Genomic DNA, 17,427 nt, shown 5'->3' with positions numbered 1-17,427 from the left:
TATTTTGAACTATTGGACATGTTGCATCAAATTGTAGGTAATGTTCTATAAAAATTAAACTATTGATTATATAATGTCGAGAATTTCAATCGGCTCGTTTAGAGCTCGAGCTCAGCTCGACTCGAAATTAGGCTCGCTCGAGCTCAGCTCAAATTAATTTCAAGCCGAGCTTGAGCCTAGATTTAGGCTCGAAATTAATTTCAAGCCGAATTTGAGCTGACATAAGCTCGCTCGAGCTCGGCTCGTTTCCACCCCTAGAGATGGGTCAGTTGCGGTGAGTAAGTTTTTTTTTTTTTTTTTTTCGAATAAATAGTAGTAGGCTAAACTACACTTTGGGCCCGTTTGCTCACACTGGTGTATGATATTTTAGTTCTAAAGTTTTAATTTATAATAATTTTTAACTTAAATTTTTTAAATTATTATTAGAATTTTATAACCCAATATACTTGATTAGTAGTAATATGAAACTTAAAAATACTAATAAAGCGTAGTTGATATAGTACTAATATGACATCTGGCCATTTTCAATACATTATTATTTAGTCAATTTAGTTAGACTGTTGGTCTAAATTAGAATTGGAAAAACTTCAAATACCACCCCGGTGGTTTCTTACCTTTTCACTTTAGTACCTTGCGGTTTAAAATATATCAATTTAGTAACATGTGGTTTCGCCCTTTCTCATTTTAGTACCATGTGGTTTAAAGCGCATCAATTTAGTACCCTATGGTTTTTTTTTTTTTCTTTTCGTGGCTCTTCTGTTAATATTTTGTTAAATTAAATACAAAAAATTCAGATATCCTACCTAGCTTTATCGAATATTTACTTTAATACCCTTTAGTTTTAACATTGTCACTGATTTTTTTTTTTTCTCCGTTAATATTTTGTTAAATTATATATAAAAAAACTTCAAATACCCTATCTAGGTTTATCGAATATTCATTTTAGCATCCTTTAGTTTTAACTTTATCACTGATTTAACAAAAAAAATTAGTGAAAGAAATAATTAAGAAAGAAAAATGAAATCATAGGGTACTAACTTGATGCACTTTAAACCACAGGATACTAAAGTGAGATAAAGTGAGAAAGTGTGAAACCATATGGACTAACTTGATACACATTAAATCACAGGGTACTAAAGTGAGAAAGTGTGAAACAACACGGAGGTATTTGAAGTTTACCCATAAGAATTTGCAAGATACTTCAATTAAAAAGTATAATTTAGCCTAAGGACTATTTTTTTAAAAGAAAACAAATTAATTTAAAATTTTGAGGACCAAGTTAAGCTTGACAGAGAGGTGAGGGACTAGGGTGCAATTTACCCATTTGATTTGACCAATCCCATCAAGGGAGAAGAAAACAAGAAGCAATCGCCGACTACTCGGCATCCATCCCTCTTCTCTCCAAATCGAGAAACCCTAAAATCCCCCGAATCACGCGAACTTCGCTTTCCGGCGATGGGCGACGGCGACTCGGCGGCGGCGGAGGCGGAGCTGCGGCGGGGGTTCGAAACCCTAGAGGTGGTCCAGCCGGACGGGTCGGTGCCGGTCTGGCACATCCGGCTGAACCGGCCGGCCGAGCGCAACGCCCTCCCGCTCTCCTTCTTCCTCNGTTGATTAAGGCATAGTAGTAAATTTGCAAACTTTATTACTACGTTAGCATTGTTCCATATTTATCTGCTTATGCCTGCTTAGACCTAGTGGGAAGATCGGCGGAGTCGGCGGCTGAACCTACTGGGAACTATATTTATATAGTTCTCACCCCACTTTGTTGCAGGGCCGAGTTCGAACGGACTAGGCGAGGACCGCGGGAAGGGCATAGCGCCCTAGTAGCTAGCAGCTTTTTCTATTTGCATTTAGAGTACCCTCATGTACATGTATATTATGAGGATTTTGGGGAGCTACTTATGTTTATAATAGATGAACTTGTATTCACCTTTTGGGAGATGTGAATGCAATCAAGATGTGAATGTTGAATGAAAATGTAATAGCTAGAACTACTCTCTCTTGTACTTTCATGTATGCATGTATAATCGCTTGCTTATACTTGCATTGATCATGTATGTGTTTGAGTTTTCCTGGACAAATTCTTGTACATGATCTTGTTACTTAGCCTTGGGCGGACAAGGGAGGTGCTGTCCGTTCAGTGTCTGTACGACATGCCCGAACCGGCCAAATTGGCGGTTGCGAGGCGTGACAGACACAAGTACTATCATCTTAGAAAATCGATCAACCACCACGTAAAGGTAGTTGTGTCCTTGTCTGGTCCTCGGGAGGCCTCCTAATAAGTCAATGGAGATATTTTCCTAAGGACGAGTTGGCACCCAAAAAGGGGTATAACGGCCCACTTTTCGATTAGTGGGCTTGGATGTACAGCACAGGACATATCTCTTCACAAATCATGCCACATTGTTTTGTATGTGAGTCCAATAGACATAGCGCTTGTAAGGTATCGAACTTCTACGGTTATGAAGTTTCGGTGGGAACTTGCTCGAAAAGCTATTGGAGCAGTTCCGGTGAAGTTCGGGAGCGTTCGAGTATTTTCGGTATGCGTCGGGCGCGAAAACGGAACTCGAAAAGCTATGATTGGATATTGGCCAAAATCCGGCAAAGCGTGGATGAAAAAATGGTTTAAACGCGCTCGAAAACATGTTTTGGGGGTCTCGGTACGACTAGAGACGAATCGGAGGTCCCGGGAGTGATAACGAGCGAAAATGGACCAAAGGCTAAAATTGCTGAAAATTTGGTTGTCTTGAAATTTCGGGTTTTCTAGACCTACGGGGTCCGGACCCTAGGGCCAAGGTCCGGACCACAAGCTCGAAAATTGCCCAGTTTGAGCAGGGGCAGTTTGGTAAATTATAGGGGATTGCTTTTAAAAAGAGGTTTTCTCCCTCCTTCTTCCTCCCACAGCCCAAACACACACCCACACACATATGGAGGAGAGAGAAGCTCTCCCTCTCTCTCTCTAGAATACTTCTTTCTCTCTCTAGATATCTCTTCCAAAATTGGAGGCTTAGTGGAGAAGGAGCTTGGGAACGCGTTGGGAGCGACGGATCGAGTCCTCGTGCGCTCGGTGGAGCGGCGTGCTTTCGACTCGGCATTCGCATTTTGGTAAGTGTTTGAGATTTGGTTTAATCCTTAATGCTTAGTGTTCTAGTAACCTCTAGAGTATTTCTAGCATGTTTCCTTCATGAAGTTTTGAGTTAATTGGAGGATATAATCATGCTAGGGTTAGATTGGGGTTTTGGAGCAAATGAGGGTTTTGATCTAAATTAACCATATTATTCTCTAATTAAAGGTTAGAGATGGGCCCTAGATGACCCTAGGTTGCGGATTGACAGGTGTTTGGTGATCCATTGCGAATTCGAGCCGAATCGAATCACGTGTGCCGCGGGAGCCCGATTGCAGGTGACTACAAGCAATCGGAGAGCGTTACGAGGTGGGTTGTGTTTTACCGAAGTGATTAAGTCACTTCCAAGACAAAGTGAAGTGGTTTGTCATTGATGCATGTAATGGTAGTTAATTACATAAATGAATGCATAGGTGGATGCCATGTAATCGCATGAGATGTTATGTATTGACTACCCTTAGATGACAAAGAGTATGCATGTTGATATTATGAGAAATATGCTAGTTGGTATATGTATATGGACATATTGTGGAATATGATAAATGGAATATGCATATTGACATATTATAGCATTTGCTCGATGGTATATGAATGTTGATATTGTGGAATATGCTAGATAAAATTATGCATGTTGGCATTATGAGAATATGCTAGAAAATATATACATGTGCAATCGTGATTTTGTGGCATTTGACATAACAATGAGAACTTAGAGATATTGTGGCATTTGGCTAGAGACATTGTGACATTGTGACATTAGCTAGAGACATTGTGACGTTGTGGCATTAGCTAGAGACATTGTGACATTGTGGCATTAGCCAGAGGTATTGTGATTGCTCAGTATATAAGGATTGGGATTGGTGTTTATCCCGGCTTGACTACTACTAGTTGGTGGGGTATCCTCGGGCTAGAGGATTGGATCATACTCACATTCGTCTGTTTTGCTTGGCAGTGGTCGCTGGGGTAGACGTAGTTGTCCTGCAGACGGTCCCGGGTGAGAGTAGCGGATGTCTCCTCACGATGCGGGATTTGGTTGTGAGTCGGGGCTTAACCTTCGGGTGAGCCGGAATGATTGGGTGACAAACATATGAGTAGAATTGCATCCCAGTTGGCATCCCAGTTGAGTGAATTTAAGGCTGAAGTGTATGTGAGACGTCCTTCACCTCGAGCCTAGCTGTACGCGGTTCCGCAGATGATTGACTTGAGGCCGAGTCGGGTGGTTAGCTTGGCTAAGGTAGAGGAAACCTTAGGAGTAAAATGACGAATGATGTAAAATGGCAAGATATATAATTGAGGAAAAGCTATGGATAGTGAGATAGAAAGTAGTATCGGGTGATCTACTTGGTTGATTACATGATTTGCATTTGCATATTGCATTTCTTGAGGCATACACATTTATTTATTGTTTGTATAAATATTTGTGGATATCTATTGGGCTAACATGATTGCAGTGCCTCCTTTGGACCTGGTAGGTTGAGCATCTCCCTTGGGTGACCGTACCCGCTGGGAACTATGGATATAGTTCTCACCCCACGTTGTTTTGGGGGATTTCAGGTTACACGCGAGCGGCGTGGCGGCACGAGGAGAGGGCGTAGCTCTGTAGATAGCGCCCTACTATTGTGACCAGAGATAGTGGTACCCCGAAGTGGTCTAGCTTAGGGGTGGAAATGAAAAGAACAAAATTGTAATAATTTGTAGTAATGTTGATTATATTTGAAAGTGAAAAATGGAATGTAAAATAAATGTATGTGAATGCTTGTAACAGTATAGTTGTATTTATGTTCTTGATGTTTCCTTATGCAATCCTTGCTTGAATACTATTCTTGGTTGGAATCTCGTGTATTGTATTGATTGTGACCCCTTGAACGTACAGGGGAGACTCTGTCCGTTCGGTGGTCTGTTGGCGGCCCGAACCCGACCAAAGAGGCGGGCCACGGACTGTGATAGCGCTGGAGATTTTGTAAGATTTTGTTCACCCTGAAGTGACCTACCACCTTTGAGGCATGAGCTTCTCGGATCCATTGTACTTGATTGCGATCTTTATGTACATATAGCAGTGCACCTTTGTACAGTAGACCGCCTTGTAAGAGAAACTCAGTAGGTCGTCTTGCTTTGATGTCAGCCAACGCCCCTTGAAAATCTGAGTCTTCTGCATATAAGCTTGCATACTCCTGAAAATTTGACTGAACTTGTAGAAATATCGATAAGCAAAGTGCTGCCACTGGTGGTCGTGATAGCATATCAGCCAGTTTGTTGTGAGCGTCTTTATTGTACTTGATCACCAGATTGAACTGCTGCAAGTATGTCAGCCATTTCATGTGGCGCATCTACTGTAATTTTGATTGCGTTTGGAGGTACTGAAGCGGGCGGTGGTCTGTATGCACCACTGTCTCCTTTCCTAAGAAGTAGACCCATCAATGCTTCACTGCCTGGTGTAGTACCAAGAGTTTCTTGTCATAGGTCGGGTAGTTTTTTTGAGCTCTCTGAAACATTTCAGAGTAATACGCGATAGGCCGACCGTCTTGCATCAAGATAGGCCCCATGGTTCCTGATGCGTCTGCCTCCAATTCAAAGGGTTGTTGCAGATTTGGTAGTGCAAAAACAGGCGGCCTGCGAGCTGCTCGGCCTGTTTTACACCCTTACTCGCCGTGTATAAAGTAAACAGAAAGATGCCAAGCGGCATGAAACTACAAGCCAAAAGGGGAGGTTACGAGCTCCTAAGAGTCCTAATAAATACATTTTCTAGAAAAATAAAAACTTTTAGAGACTCCTCGGTTCCCGCTCCATCAGTCCCGAGATCTGCAAAGATGCTTCTAGAAGACTTAGGCAAAACCTCTAACAGATATCCGCTTTGGGGTTTGAGTGATTGCAAAGAAAAATCTTGGAGAAAATCTCTAAGTCTTGATACTGTGCTCGCTATCCAGAGCGTGAATAGTGATTGAAGAGCATGCCTAAGTGGCTTTAATCTCAAGTTTCGAGGGCTAAAGGAGCGACATTGTCCAACCAGCAATACAGAGCTAATTAGATTGTTGCAAAGGGGAGCACGGTGACTTACAAGCCCTCAGGAAGGCCGTGCCCACTTGCCGGGAGATCGGCGGTGCTGGAGTCAGCCATAAGAAACCCTAGCCCGAGATTGCTTTGGAGCAAGGTGTTCCTTCTCGGGCTCCGGCGGCCAAGGGAGGCGCGTGCAGCCAGGAAGGGGTTCTTGCCGGCGGGGAGGGCTTGAAGGAGGCGGCGGTGATTCTTGATTTGTGGTCCACCTTTTATAAAAAAGCGATAAATTACTCGCCGAATCATGAATACAGTAAACGATTCACTGCTCTCTGTATTGCGGTTTACAACATTTTGTCAATTATTGAAAGACAAATAGCGAAAAAACATGATAGCGCATATTTTGAATAATATAAATAATTCACGTAAATTTTAGCTTCTAAAATATCAAAAATTTAAATTGCGCTTACCTGGTAATATATATATTTTTTTTTTTATAAATAAAATCTCAGTGAATCTAATTTTTATACATATATAACTTTTAACTAGCTTACTTTTTCTTTTTCTTTTTTTTTAATTCCTTACCAGTCCCGGACCCCTGAAACCTACGCAAACAAATGGGAGCCCAAGTATTCGGCCTCCTGTCCTCCTGTCCTCTCCTCTTTGGAAATCCCTCCAATTTTTTTCCCCACGTTTTATACCCTCCCCGCCACTGACGACCGAAATTTCCTAGCCCCGCCCTTCTCTCTCTCTCTCTCTCTCTCTCTCTCTCTCTCTCTCTATCTCTCTCTCCTTCTAGGGTTTCATCGTCTTCTTCCCCTGCGTTTCTCTTTTCTCCGCCCCGAACCCCCTCCCTCTGCCCTTCTACGGTTTCATCGCTGCCCCGACCTATGAAACCCTAGCTTCGTCGGTCGATTCGATCCGATCCGATCCACTCCTTCCCATGGGCGCCCTCACGGACAACCGCAAGCGCCGCTTTGGCGACCACAAAAGCCTCCCCTCGGCTTCCTCCCCCGCCTCCCTCGTCCTCCCCCCTCCCATGGCGAAGAGGATGAAGACGACGCCGACTCCGCCGCCGCTCGACGACGGCCCACCGCCGCCTTCTCCGGCGATGCCGCCGCCGAACCTGGATTCCTCCCGGGCGGCGCCGTCCTCGCTTCGCCGGTTCCCGCCTCCTGCCGCGCCGCTGCCCCGCGCCGTCCACGCTCCGCAGCGGAGTATCAAGGCCTTCGGCCTCGGATTGTTGAATTCTCGTCGATCTCGGCCCCCTGAACCCTCACTTGCTAAGGAAAGAGATTCCGACAAGTGGAGCCCTCCGCTGCAGTTCCTCTCGGCGAAGAAAGCCGCCCCCTTTTCGTCATCTGTGCCCCAGAAATCCTTCGAAGAGGAGGCGGAGGCGGAAGGTTGGGGGTTGGGATTGGAGCAGTATAAGAGGTTGGTGGACAGTGTACAGAATGGGCATTCCGTAGCATCCGATCTTGTATCAGTAAAGACCCGATTCCCGCCTTCGCAATCCATAACTGTTTCGGAGCTTACCAACAAATCGTCGCTTGTAGTTAGGCAGAGAGTGGAAGATGAGAGAAAGAAGGTTTCTTTGGAGCTTTCACCTGTGCGTGAGTTGAGTTCTGTTAGGAAGGTTCCTTTGTACAAGGAGCTGTATGAGGATTCTGTAAGGAAGCATGATTCTAGGTTGCGGGATCTTGAATTCGAGGTGAAGTTGGCAGAGAAGAATGTAACTTCGTTCCAGTTGCTCAAGGAGGTTCTGGACTCCATGCCCACAAAGGTGATCTCATTCCTCTCTTCCTACTTGTGCATTTTGATTGTGTATGTTGTCTGTTTTATCGACTGTACTTGTATGAGTAGTATATTTGTAAAATTTTTCATCTGTGTTCACCATTTAGGGTGAATTTTTTTTATAACTAATCCTATTGATTTTTATAATTATAAAAATAGTTTTCTTAAAAAAATAATTATAAAAATAGACCTTTAAAATGATTCACCGCATTCATAACTTCTATTTAGAAGTAAAAAAATAATAAAAGCGGTAAACCATTCACCGCTTTTATAGGACTATATCTACAAATAAAAATTTAACAAATTTATTTTTAAAATAAAATTTTAGAAGAGGACTACGACACTAAAAACCCCTTTAGGGCCGATATTGTCTTGGCTATACATTATGCAGCTGCTTGAAGAAGCAGTAATCATTTCACCATTTTGTCGTTGATCCCCTCAGCAGCTTCTCACAGTAGTGCAAAGAAAAGCTCCAATTTGGAGCTTATGCTTTTGTGGCCCAGAAGTTTATTTTGACTTCCCGCCACTGCAACTCTCTTTTTTTTTTGTTTGTGAAACATCTTGCTGCTGCCTCTCCCAGTATGGAAACTGTTCTTGTATTTTGGCAAAACAGGTCCTTACAAGGTTTTTATATGGACACTGAAGGATGCTATGGAGAGTAGTTGGGTTTATCTAATCACAGATAAGAGGATTGTTTACGTGAAAATGAATTTACAATTAAGCATATGTAATTGTGCTTCATATGCATGCACGCGTTGACAAATTATATGGTAGTCAGGAGAAAAGGAAGTGGAAGTTTTTGGTAGTTTATTATCGGAAATTATCTAGGTATTGAATCTAAGCTAGAACAGATGGAAGAAAGGACAGACAACATACATGCTATAAACAACATAATATTATGACAGTTGAAGAGACGAGGGCTTTATCATTATTAAGTTTCTTAAACATTGGCTGCGTTGTTTGGGGAAGCCAATTTTCAATTGCATGCAAGCTCTATTCTCTATTTTTTAGTGGAATGATGAACTGTGGGATTATAATAAAAGATGAGTTTTGAAACCTTTCTTATGTACTTTTTTGTCATTAAGATACCACATTAATGATCTTTGTGATATTAATATTATTATTTTCGAGAAGTTTCATTAAGATTGATTGTGAGATTATTTCTTGCCTTTCCTGGGAACTATTGGAAGTTCTCACCAAAAATTAGATATGCTAAGACGTAACTTTGTAGGGAAAGTGTTTTTCAATAGTAGTTCTATTTCTGTTGCTACACAAACAAGCAGTCGGAAGATGAGTTGCACAACTTCATGTACTTTGGATTAATCCTGCTCATTGGTATCCATGGTTATAACTTGTTCTGACTTGTTCCCTAGAACCCTAGATTTTTTATTAAATTAACATGTTTGATAGCTATCATTGGAAAGTTTTGCTCTTTACATATACAGGCGTCAGGCAATGTGCAGACATTAATCAAATCAGTTTATTTCTTGAAATTCTAAATTTAGAAATCATATAGTTATTAATTCTGCAATCCATAGTATATAGGAACCTAGTCCTATACATGATATTTTGTGGAAAACTGAAGTGACAATGATATGGTCTTGTTGCAGAAATACTGTGTAGCTTATTTGGCCGGGAAAAGACTTCATGCATTAATTGTGTTGCTTTGTTCATTTTGTTGAGTACAATAGGAACAATTTAGTTACTCCGTTCTCTTAAAGTACTATAGTTAAGTTGTAACTTTATAGTTGTAAGGTGATTTCAACCAGCTTGAGCTTTTATGCTCACTTTTCTGTTATTTTTCTTACTTCTTATGGTGGTTTCAGGAATTGCGCGAACCCTTTACACCTCTTACCAATGAAGAAGAGAATGTTGTAGACAGCGCTTTGGATGGTGCTAACAGGTATTTTGAATCATATTTCTTTGTTTTGTCAAATTACATATACTATTTATAGTTCTTACCTTTGGTCTACATTTCTGAGTATCACAACACAAGTTGTTTATTTTGCAGCCGAGAAGAATTAGTCACACATGAAAGTTCTAACATTGTAATAACTAGAGAGATTTTACAGTGCTTGAGATATGGTGCTTGGTTGAATGATGAGGTAATTCTTATATTATTTTACTCTTTTTTTTTTTTTTATCATTGTCGCTTTTGAGTTTGAAGCTAAACAATTAGAAATGCTACAGTCGCATGGATCGTCTTATATCCTTCCATGTTCATATTCATTTGTTGCTCCCTTTTATAGGTCATAAATTTGTACCTGGAACTATTGAAGGAGAGAGAAAGAAGCCAACCAAACAAGTTTCTAAAGTGCCAGTTTTTTAATACTTTCTTCAATAAAAAGGTTTGCTACTACGATCATTTCCTATTAATTTTACTTTGTGATTTGTATTTTTTTTTAAAAAAAACTCATCTGCTACTTGGTTTGGTGATCCATGAATTTTATTGACAATATGGGCAAAATTAATTTTGTAATAAGAAAGATGTCCCATCTATTTCTTAGGTTACAAGTTAAAAGACAAATTAATCTCTTAATATTTTTTTTTGTGTATATTTATTTATTTACTTTTAGTAATTGCTGGTTGTCTTATATGCTCTCTATACTTTCTTTAGCAATGAGCATGCACCAATTGTGTTGTAATTTTTTTTTTCCCTTTCTTTTGTTTCCCTGCTTAGCTGATTAGTGGGAGCAATGGCTATGACTTCAAGGCGGTAAGAAGGTGGACGACACAAAGGAAATTAGGTTACAGCCTTATTGAGTGTGACAAAGTACATTCTTTTTTTTTCTTCTGATGAAGCCCTCTTTCCATCTTCAATTCTTGTTTTTCTATATTGACATCTCTTGATTTCATTGTTAAGTTTGCAATTCTCTTCAGATATTTGTTCCCATTCACAAGGAGATACATTGGTGTTTAGCAGTTGTCGATGTTAAGGATAAGAAGTTTCAATATCTTGATTCACTTGGTGGCATTGACATAATGGTGCTGAGAGTTTTGGTGAGCTTTGCTTGTATCTTCTCTCTCTCTCTCTCTCTCTCTCTCTCTGTGGTTTTGTTAGAATTATGCTGAATGATTTTCTTAGAAAATTCCACTAGTTTTTCCTCGTGGAATTGTCAAGCCAGCTACTTGAAGTTTATATTGTACTAATGCTTTTTAATGAGCGTAAAGGCCTGTTTGACTGTACTTCTGATTTTGTTTTCAAATACATTTATCTCTAGTTGTATGTGTATAAATAGGAAATTCTGTAGTAGGGGAAAAAAAAGGAGATTATGGGGCCCAAATGCAGAAGCTACAGTGTGGAGCTTCTTATCCTGTTGCAGGGAAAAGCTGTTGGTGGGTTTTTCATTACAGGAACAGCACTATACTGTACAGTAGGGCTAAGAGGCTTTAAGGCTAATCTTGATAACTTATCTCTTTAAGGAGAGAAGCTATAAGCGTGGAATAGCCTAATAATAGGAGATCTTAAGTCTAGAATTATCATGTTTAAGGAATGTTCACCATATGCTTAACCATGCAAAAGGTGGACGCATTAATCTATTTACAAGAATGTCATGCAAGAATTGGGAAATCATTTAATGTGTTACTGGCACTAAAATAGACGTGCCTTGGTAAAACTTTGAACAAGCCTCTTTATAGTATCTAAATCTCTCACCTTTCGATGTTGGTTCAGTTTCAATGGATACATTAGGTTTAAGGTTATTTGCGTTATGTTTAAGGAATGTTCACCATATGCTTAACCATGCAAAAGGTGAATGCATTAATCTATTTACAAGAATGTCATGCAAGAATTTGTGAAATCATTTAATGTGTTACTGGCACTAAAAATAGACGTGCCTTGGTAAAACTTAGCACAAGCCTCTTTATAGTATCTAAATCTCTCACCTTTCGATGTTGGTTCAGTTTTAATGGATACATTAGGTTTAAGGTTATTTGAGTTATATGAGTTAGTTTTGAGGTCAAAATCTTGGCCTAGTTGTTCTATTTTTTTGATTGGTTAGTTAGAAGTCATAAGGTACCGTTAACGCCTCTAAAGATTAGATGGCTGGCTAGGAGGTGTGGCAAATGGATTATTCTGACAGAAGATAAAATAAGAGGTTTAGATAAGAAAGTGTTATATCTTGAAAACGACTTATGCATAAGCTTAACTCATTTGATAGTAAGTTTCTGTAACAAGGAAACCTCTAGGACAAGTACGAAATGAGGCATAAAGGAAAAGTCATGTACTTGATGAACTATAAGCAGAATTGATGTGTCTTCTCTATGGGCTTTATTTCCTCGTCTCAGCTCTTAACTTTTTTTTCATTTTATTTTCTTTAATACCCACTCTTAACCCTCTTCTTGACTGCCACAATAATTGCTGTAGAAAGTAGAAACTCAATGCAACCCATATTTTTGTGTCTAGCATCTAACCGTATTTAGATCTGATCTAACAGCTCCTAAAAGTTGTATTCAATCGGAATATGCAGTAGAGCAGTGTAGTTGTAGGTTCAATTCTTTCATTTGTCAGAAATATGTAGGGTTCTGCTGATTGATTCGAAGGTTTGAAATTTCTTAGATAATGCAGATAGTTTGATGATCTGAAAATTTTTTAATTGCTTTAATGTTCTTTGGATGTATCAAGTCTTGTATGCCAATGTTGTAGAATTTTACACGCACATTCACACAACCCTACCCCACACACTCCACCGACCCCCCACCAACACCCACCCCCCCTCCCCACCCCCAAACACTTGTGGGGTTGGATAAATTATTTGTCAAGGGTAAATGCTGACATTTCTTTTCTTACTATTTCTTGTAATGACTATGTTTAGTAATTGCAGGCAAGATACTTGATGGATGAAGTGAAGGACAAGAATGCAAAACAGATCGACACATCTTCACGGAAACAAGAAGTTGTTGATAACCTTCCTTTACAGAAGAATGGGTAAGAAGTTTTTGATGTTGGATTTGCATATTAGTTATTTTTTAGTATGGAAACCTCTGAAATTTGGAACCAAAATATTCTACGAGATCTTTGACCTCATCACTATAACTTCTCTTTTATAATGCAAATCAAATTAGATTGTGATTTAGGATTGAATTGATTAATTAAAATATTAGATAATTAAAATTGTGGCACTCTTGCAGTAAAGAATAGTTCAATTTGAAGAAAATTTCATAAAAGCAAGTATTAAATTTAAATTGCTTTGTGCAAAATCTTGATGTATATTAGACTATTGAGATTCGTGGCACAATTCATCTACTTGTACAAAATGCACAAAGGTTCTTTGAAGGAAGATTGATTTGTTGTTTGGATTTCTCTATTTCTACCGGAAGAATATGGAGAAGTGTTAGTAGATCCCAATCCTAGCTATAGCTTTCAAACCATTAGATAGATTTAATGTCTCTGTCGGACATCTTTTTGCTCCAAGGGAAAGACGAGCCTCCTCTTCTAGCTTAAGCTAGAAGTCATTAACAAACTCACTTTTTTATCAATTAAATTGGCTGTTCATTACAAAAGAGAAGCCTCTTATTTATAGGTCTATAATCAATATAATAATCGTAGTATGATAAGAAAACCTAAATAAGGAAAGGATAAATTAAAAGATATTCCTATAATAGGTATTTTAAATAAGGGGCAATTGCTTATATACCCCTGAAAAGTTCCCGACTTTCCGATTTGCCCCTCTTAGAAGGCTAATATTGAAAATACCCTTTCTACGTTCCAATCTATTTCTAATATACCCCTAGAGTTAAAATCTGTTAATGAACTCTGTTATCCCTGTAAAATTATTATTTTGCCCTTTTAAATATACCCTTCCACTATCACTGACTTTCTTATTTGCCCTTAAAGTCAGGGGCACAAAAAATATTTTGACTTTTGGTCTTTTCCAATATACCTCTCTACCGTCACCAACATTTCTTATTTGCCCTTAAGTTAAGGGCAAAATTGGCATTTTAATTTTTTTTAACTGTGGTAGATGTTTAACTCACGTTTAACCCAAGTTAACTTAACAGGAGATAACTGCAGGGGTATTTTGCAATAACGGTGGAACATATGAGGGGTATTTTAAAAAGAAAAAAAAAATAGGGATAAATCAGATATTTTCAAACGTATGAGGGGTATATAGGCAATTATCCCTTTAAATAAAATATCTTTCCTAATCTAATAAGTAAAATAATCCTAATCTTATTACAAAAAGACTTTTTATCCAGATCGTTATATAATTTTGGGTGGTTGTAACAATCCCTTCCCTTTGAAAGACAAGTTATTCTCAAGGTGTGAGTCAATATAGTGCAACAGCTGATGATGAAGTCTAAGTAGTCTTGTCTGCGCGACAAGGTCGATTATTAGTGAAGTCACATCAATGCCTTTTAATGAATAAGTTTCATTAAAAAATCTCTTGCGATCTAATATTCTCATACGATATTATGTGTGGTGACCGAACGGACTGTTGGATGAGAAGTGGTGGTGCAATTGGTGACTCCGAAAATAATTATTTTTTGAATAAGAGAAATATGGGGTTGTGGCAGCAACAACTTCTCTTAGACATTTGGTGGTAGACATGTTAATGTAACTAATTTAGACAACAGCTGCATTGGATTATCCAATTCTATCAATCGTGAATGTGGCAAAAATTGTCCAGTGGCAGTGATGGCGGCAAAGTATTAATTGGTGATGGCACTGACAGAAAAATGACCGACGATGGCAATGGCTGGTTGCATGGAGGAGTTTGGAATTCTGTTTGTCGATCAATATTCAATAGTCTGCGGAGTTGGATAGGCATCATGATGAATTTTGGAACCAATCTCAGCTAATGGAGATTTATCCAGATTGACTCGCGATCGCATATTTGTATTTATAGTGCTGATGATGAGGTGCCATCTTTTGGTTGAAACTTCCTCGGAAATTTTTAAATCCATCATCACGCTATAGAAGCTTGTAAGGCTTGAGAAGTTGTTGATTTTGCTGTTGCTCCAAGCCTCGTTGCTGGTTGCTTATTATCTTTTGCCATATATCACTCGGTATTGCTTTATCTCCGTCAGATTCATCATCATGAGACAGAAATGTAAATTTCTGAGCGTTTCTCTTTTAGGTGCCATGCATAGAAACTCTTGTTTACAATAAAGTGAACTAAAATAAACTTAATTAAGTCGAAAGCACTTAGTTGGATTTAAATCGGCTTAAATTATGCTTAAGTAAACTTGCTCAACAATAAATGACTCGGTTTGGCTCGTAACAAGTTAGTTTATCTCGTAACGACTTGAACAACTTCAAATCTCACATTGAGGCACCCAAGGTGAGTGGAAGTTGACTAGAGGAATCCGTGCAAAAGAAAACTTTCTAGTAGTCTGTCAATTCGTAATTGTTTCCTTCTTTTAAGCGGAAATCTTAGTTCCTTAATCTTCTTTTGTTTTCTTATTGGTTGAATCCACTAAATGAAAACCCTAGCGAAAGCCTCTAGATCGAAACCCTAGATTTCGATATGAGAATATAGTAGGCGGGATGTTGAGTGGATCGGAAACCCTAATCCGGGATCAAATGCAAGCGCGAAGGAGAAGATGAAATCTTTGGATTTGGGTTCTATCTATAGCTCTAATGCCAAATTGTTGGGAATCTCTTCTTTGTTGGAGAAGAGAATCGGCAAAAACCCTAGTTCTCTTTATTGATGAAATTAAGCGACAAAAATAAAAAGGAAGGCTTGACCTGTTATTTATAGGCATCCAAAAGCCCTAATACGAGTAAGAATGCGAATCTAATTCAAATTGTTAGGGTCTGATAATAAATTGCTTGAATCTCTCGCTCCAAAGTGTAGCTTTGATGCTGATAGATAGATTTAACGTCTCTATTGAACATCTTTTTGCTCTAAGGGGAAGAGGGATCTTTTCTTCTAACTTAATCTAAGCTGAAAGCTATTATAAACAAAACTCACTTCTTTATTAATTAAATTGACCGTTCATTGCAAAAAAGAGGAAGCCTCTTATTTATAGGCCAAAAATCAATATAATATCCTAATTTAATGAGGAAACCTAAATAAGGAAAGGATAACTTAAAAGCTATTCTTAATTTAATAGGTATGTTAAATAAAATATCTTTAGTAATCTAATAAGTAAGATAATCCTCATTTAGAAATGAAAAGACTTCATATCTAGATTGGTTTTAAATTCGGGGTGATTGTGACAAAAAGATTGATTATTGCTAACCGAAGTCGTAGATTTGACTCAATGAGATTTTTATAACAACAATTGTTTTCCTGTGACCCATTATACGTGAATATTGTTCATACATTATGTTCTTCTGAATTATCTGGTTGAGAACCCAAACTTAGACCATTTTCCTCGCTTATTTTCCATAAATTATTTTCAGAATATCTGATTGAGAGCCCAATCTGAATAGGCAAAATTATGATCCCATTTGGCAAGTATAATGGTCTTTTATTAGCCCGCTGCTTGAGATCACTTGTTCATTGTTACTGTAATGATCGAGTGAATCACATTGCTATCTTTTTCTTTTTCCTTTTTTGATGTGATTAATTTGGATTTAAATTGTCTTACATTCTTTATTGGTACGTATCAAAGTTTGGTTCTAAAAATTAACAGATCTATCGTCTTCTCAGGTGGGACTGTGGGATGTTCATGCTCAAATATGCGGACTTCTATAGTAGAGGCTTGAGCCTCAGTTTTAAGCAGGTGAGGCTGTGTTTTTTTATCAGATTCATCATTCCTTGGAGATGATATTTCTGTTGAATTAAAATATTTGTTTGTAGCTGTTTATGCCTTTGTAATATTGCTTAAGATCATGATCATCTCTCTATTTAGAGCTGTCATTTCAGCCTATTTAGGCCAGAGTAATGCGCTGACTTTACTTTTCCTCTTATCAGGACGACATGACATATTTCCGAAGGAGAACTGCAAAGGAGATTCTGCAGTTGAGAGCTGAATGAATGAAATATGCAGCATTATGTTAGTTTTATCCTCAAGTTTTGACGAGTTAGAAACAATAGGAGCTGCAAAAGAGCTTGAAGGCGGGATCTATTAATTATAAGTAGCTGCAGACAATCTATAGATGCCTCGAATCCTCAGTTGCTTGGTGGGGCATTTCGAAATGACTCGGCCTCTTAGGAATTTGCTAAGTTTAGTGAATATTGCTTCCAAAATGGATACAAATGAGGCCATATATATTGGAGATATCAAATGGCGAGAGAGATGAAAGGTTTTTGTCCTCTTTCCTGATGTGGTTGGATTTTCCTTGCCTGTCAGGTTATTATTCAATTGTTTGCCTCTTTTTGTTTGTTTATCTTTTTGAGCCTTTCACCTAATCTCTCTGTGTAATCAATTAAGTAAAAATGTGTGATTTGTATCTCCAATGTAAATCAGTGGACATTCCACCTCGAGCAGGTGAAATAGCAATTTGCTTATGTTGTGGTTGGTTTGACAAATCATCCCGTGAAGAACAGTAGCAAGCTATTTTTCTTACATATAGATGTGATACCCCAAATAGTCCTATATATGAGATATAATAGGGCTAAACT

The 17,427-nt window shown here is 38.6% G+C and overlaps 1 protein-coding gene across 2 annotated transcripts; it reads left to right on the top strand.

Moving 5' to 3' along the window:
- The first annotated feature begins 6,758 nt into the window (after positions 1 to 6,758).
- Positions 6,759 to 17,215, top strand: LOC109706161 (ubiquitin-like-specific protease ESD4). 2 transcript variants are annotated; one of them, XM_020226966.1, is made up of 9 exons: positions 6,762 to 7,901; positions 9,739 to 9,815; positions 9,924 to 10,017; positions 10,162 to 10,260; positions 10,593 to 10,685; positions 10,793 to 10,912; positions 12,736 to 12,839; positions 16,513 to 16,585; positions 16,777 to 17,215. In XM_020226966.1, exons 1-9 carry the CDS (start codon positions 7,062 to 7,064, stop codon positions 16,837 to 16,839), a joined length of 1,563 nt encoding a protein of 520 aa, XP_020082555.1. In that variant the 5' UTR covers positions 6,762 to 7,061; the 3' UTR covers positions 16,840 to 17,215. The 2 variants fall into 2 exon arrangements, 1 of the variants encoding a protein (XP_020082555.1); XR_002215098.1 differs by lacking the exons at positions 16,513 to 16,585; positions 16,777 to 17,215 and having other exon boundaries at positions 6,759 to 7,901; positions 10,776 to 10,912.
- Positions 17,216 to 17,427: the final 212 nt, after the last annotated feature.

The sequence above is a fragment of the Ananas comosus genome, unplaced genomic scaffold (genome assembly GCF_001540865.1).
Source record: "Ananas comosus cultivar F153 unplaced genomic scaffold, ASM154086v1, whole genome shotgun sequence".
NCBI classification, from domain to species: Eukaryota; Viridiplantae; Streptophyta; class Magnoliopsida; order Poales; family Bromeliaceae; genus Ananas; species Ananas comosus.
This window is presented reverse-complemented; position numbering and strand designations above follow the sequence as displayed.

What these genes read in the sequence shown, in the direction of transcription:
- LOC109706161 (XM_020226966.1), top strand. Translation starts at nt 7,062, where the DNA reads ATGGGCGCCCTCACGGACAACCGCAAGCGCCGCTTTGGCGACCACAAA. An exon ending in TAATGGTGCTGAGAGTTTTG is followed by an intron (nt 10,913 to 12,735) that starts GTGAGCTTTGCT and finishes TAGTAATTGCAG; the next exon opens with GCAAGATACTTGATGGATGA. An exon ending in CTTCCTTTACAGAAGAATGG is followed by an intron (nt 12,840 to 16,512) that starts GTAAGAAGTTTT and finishes TCGTCTTCTCAG; the next exon opens with GTGGGACTGTGGGATGTTCA.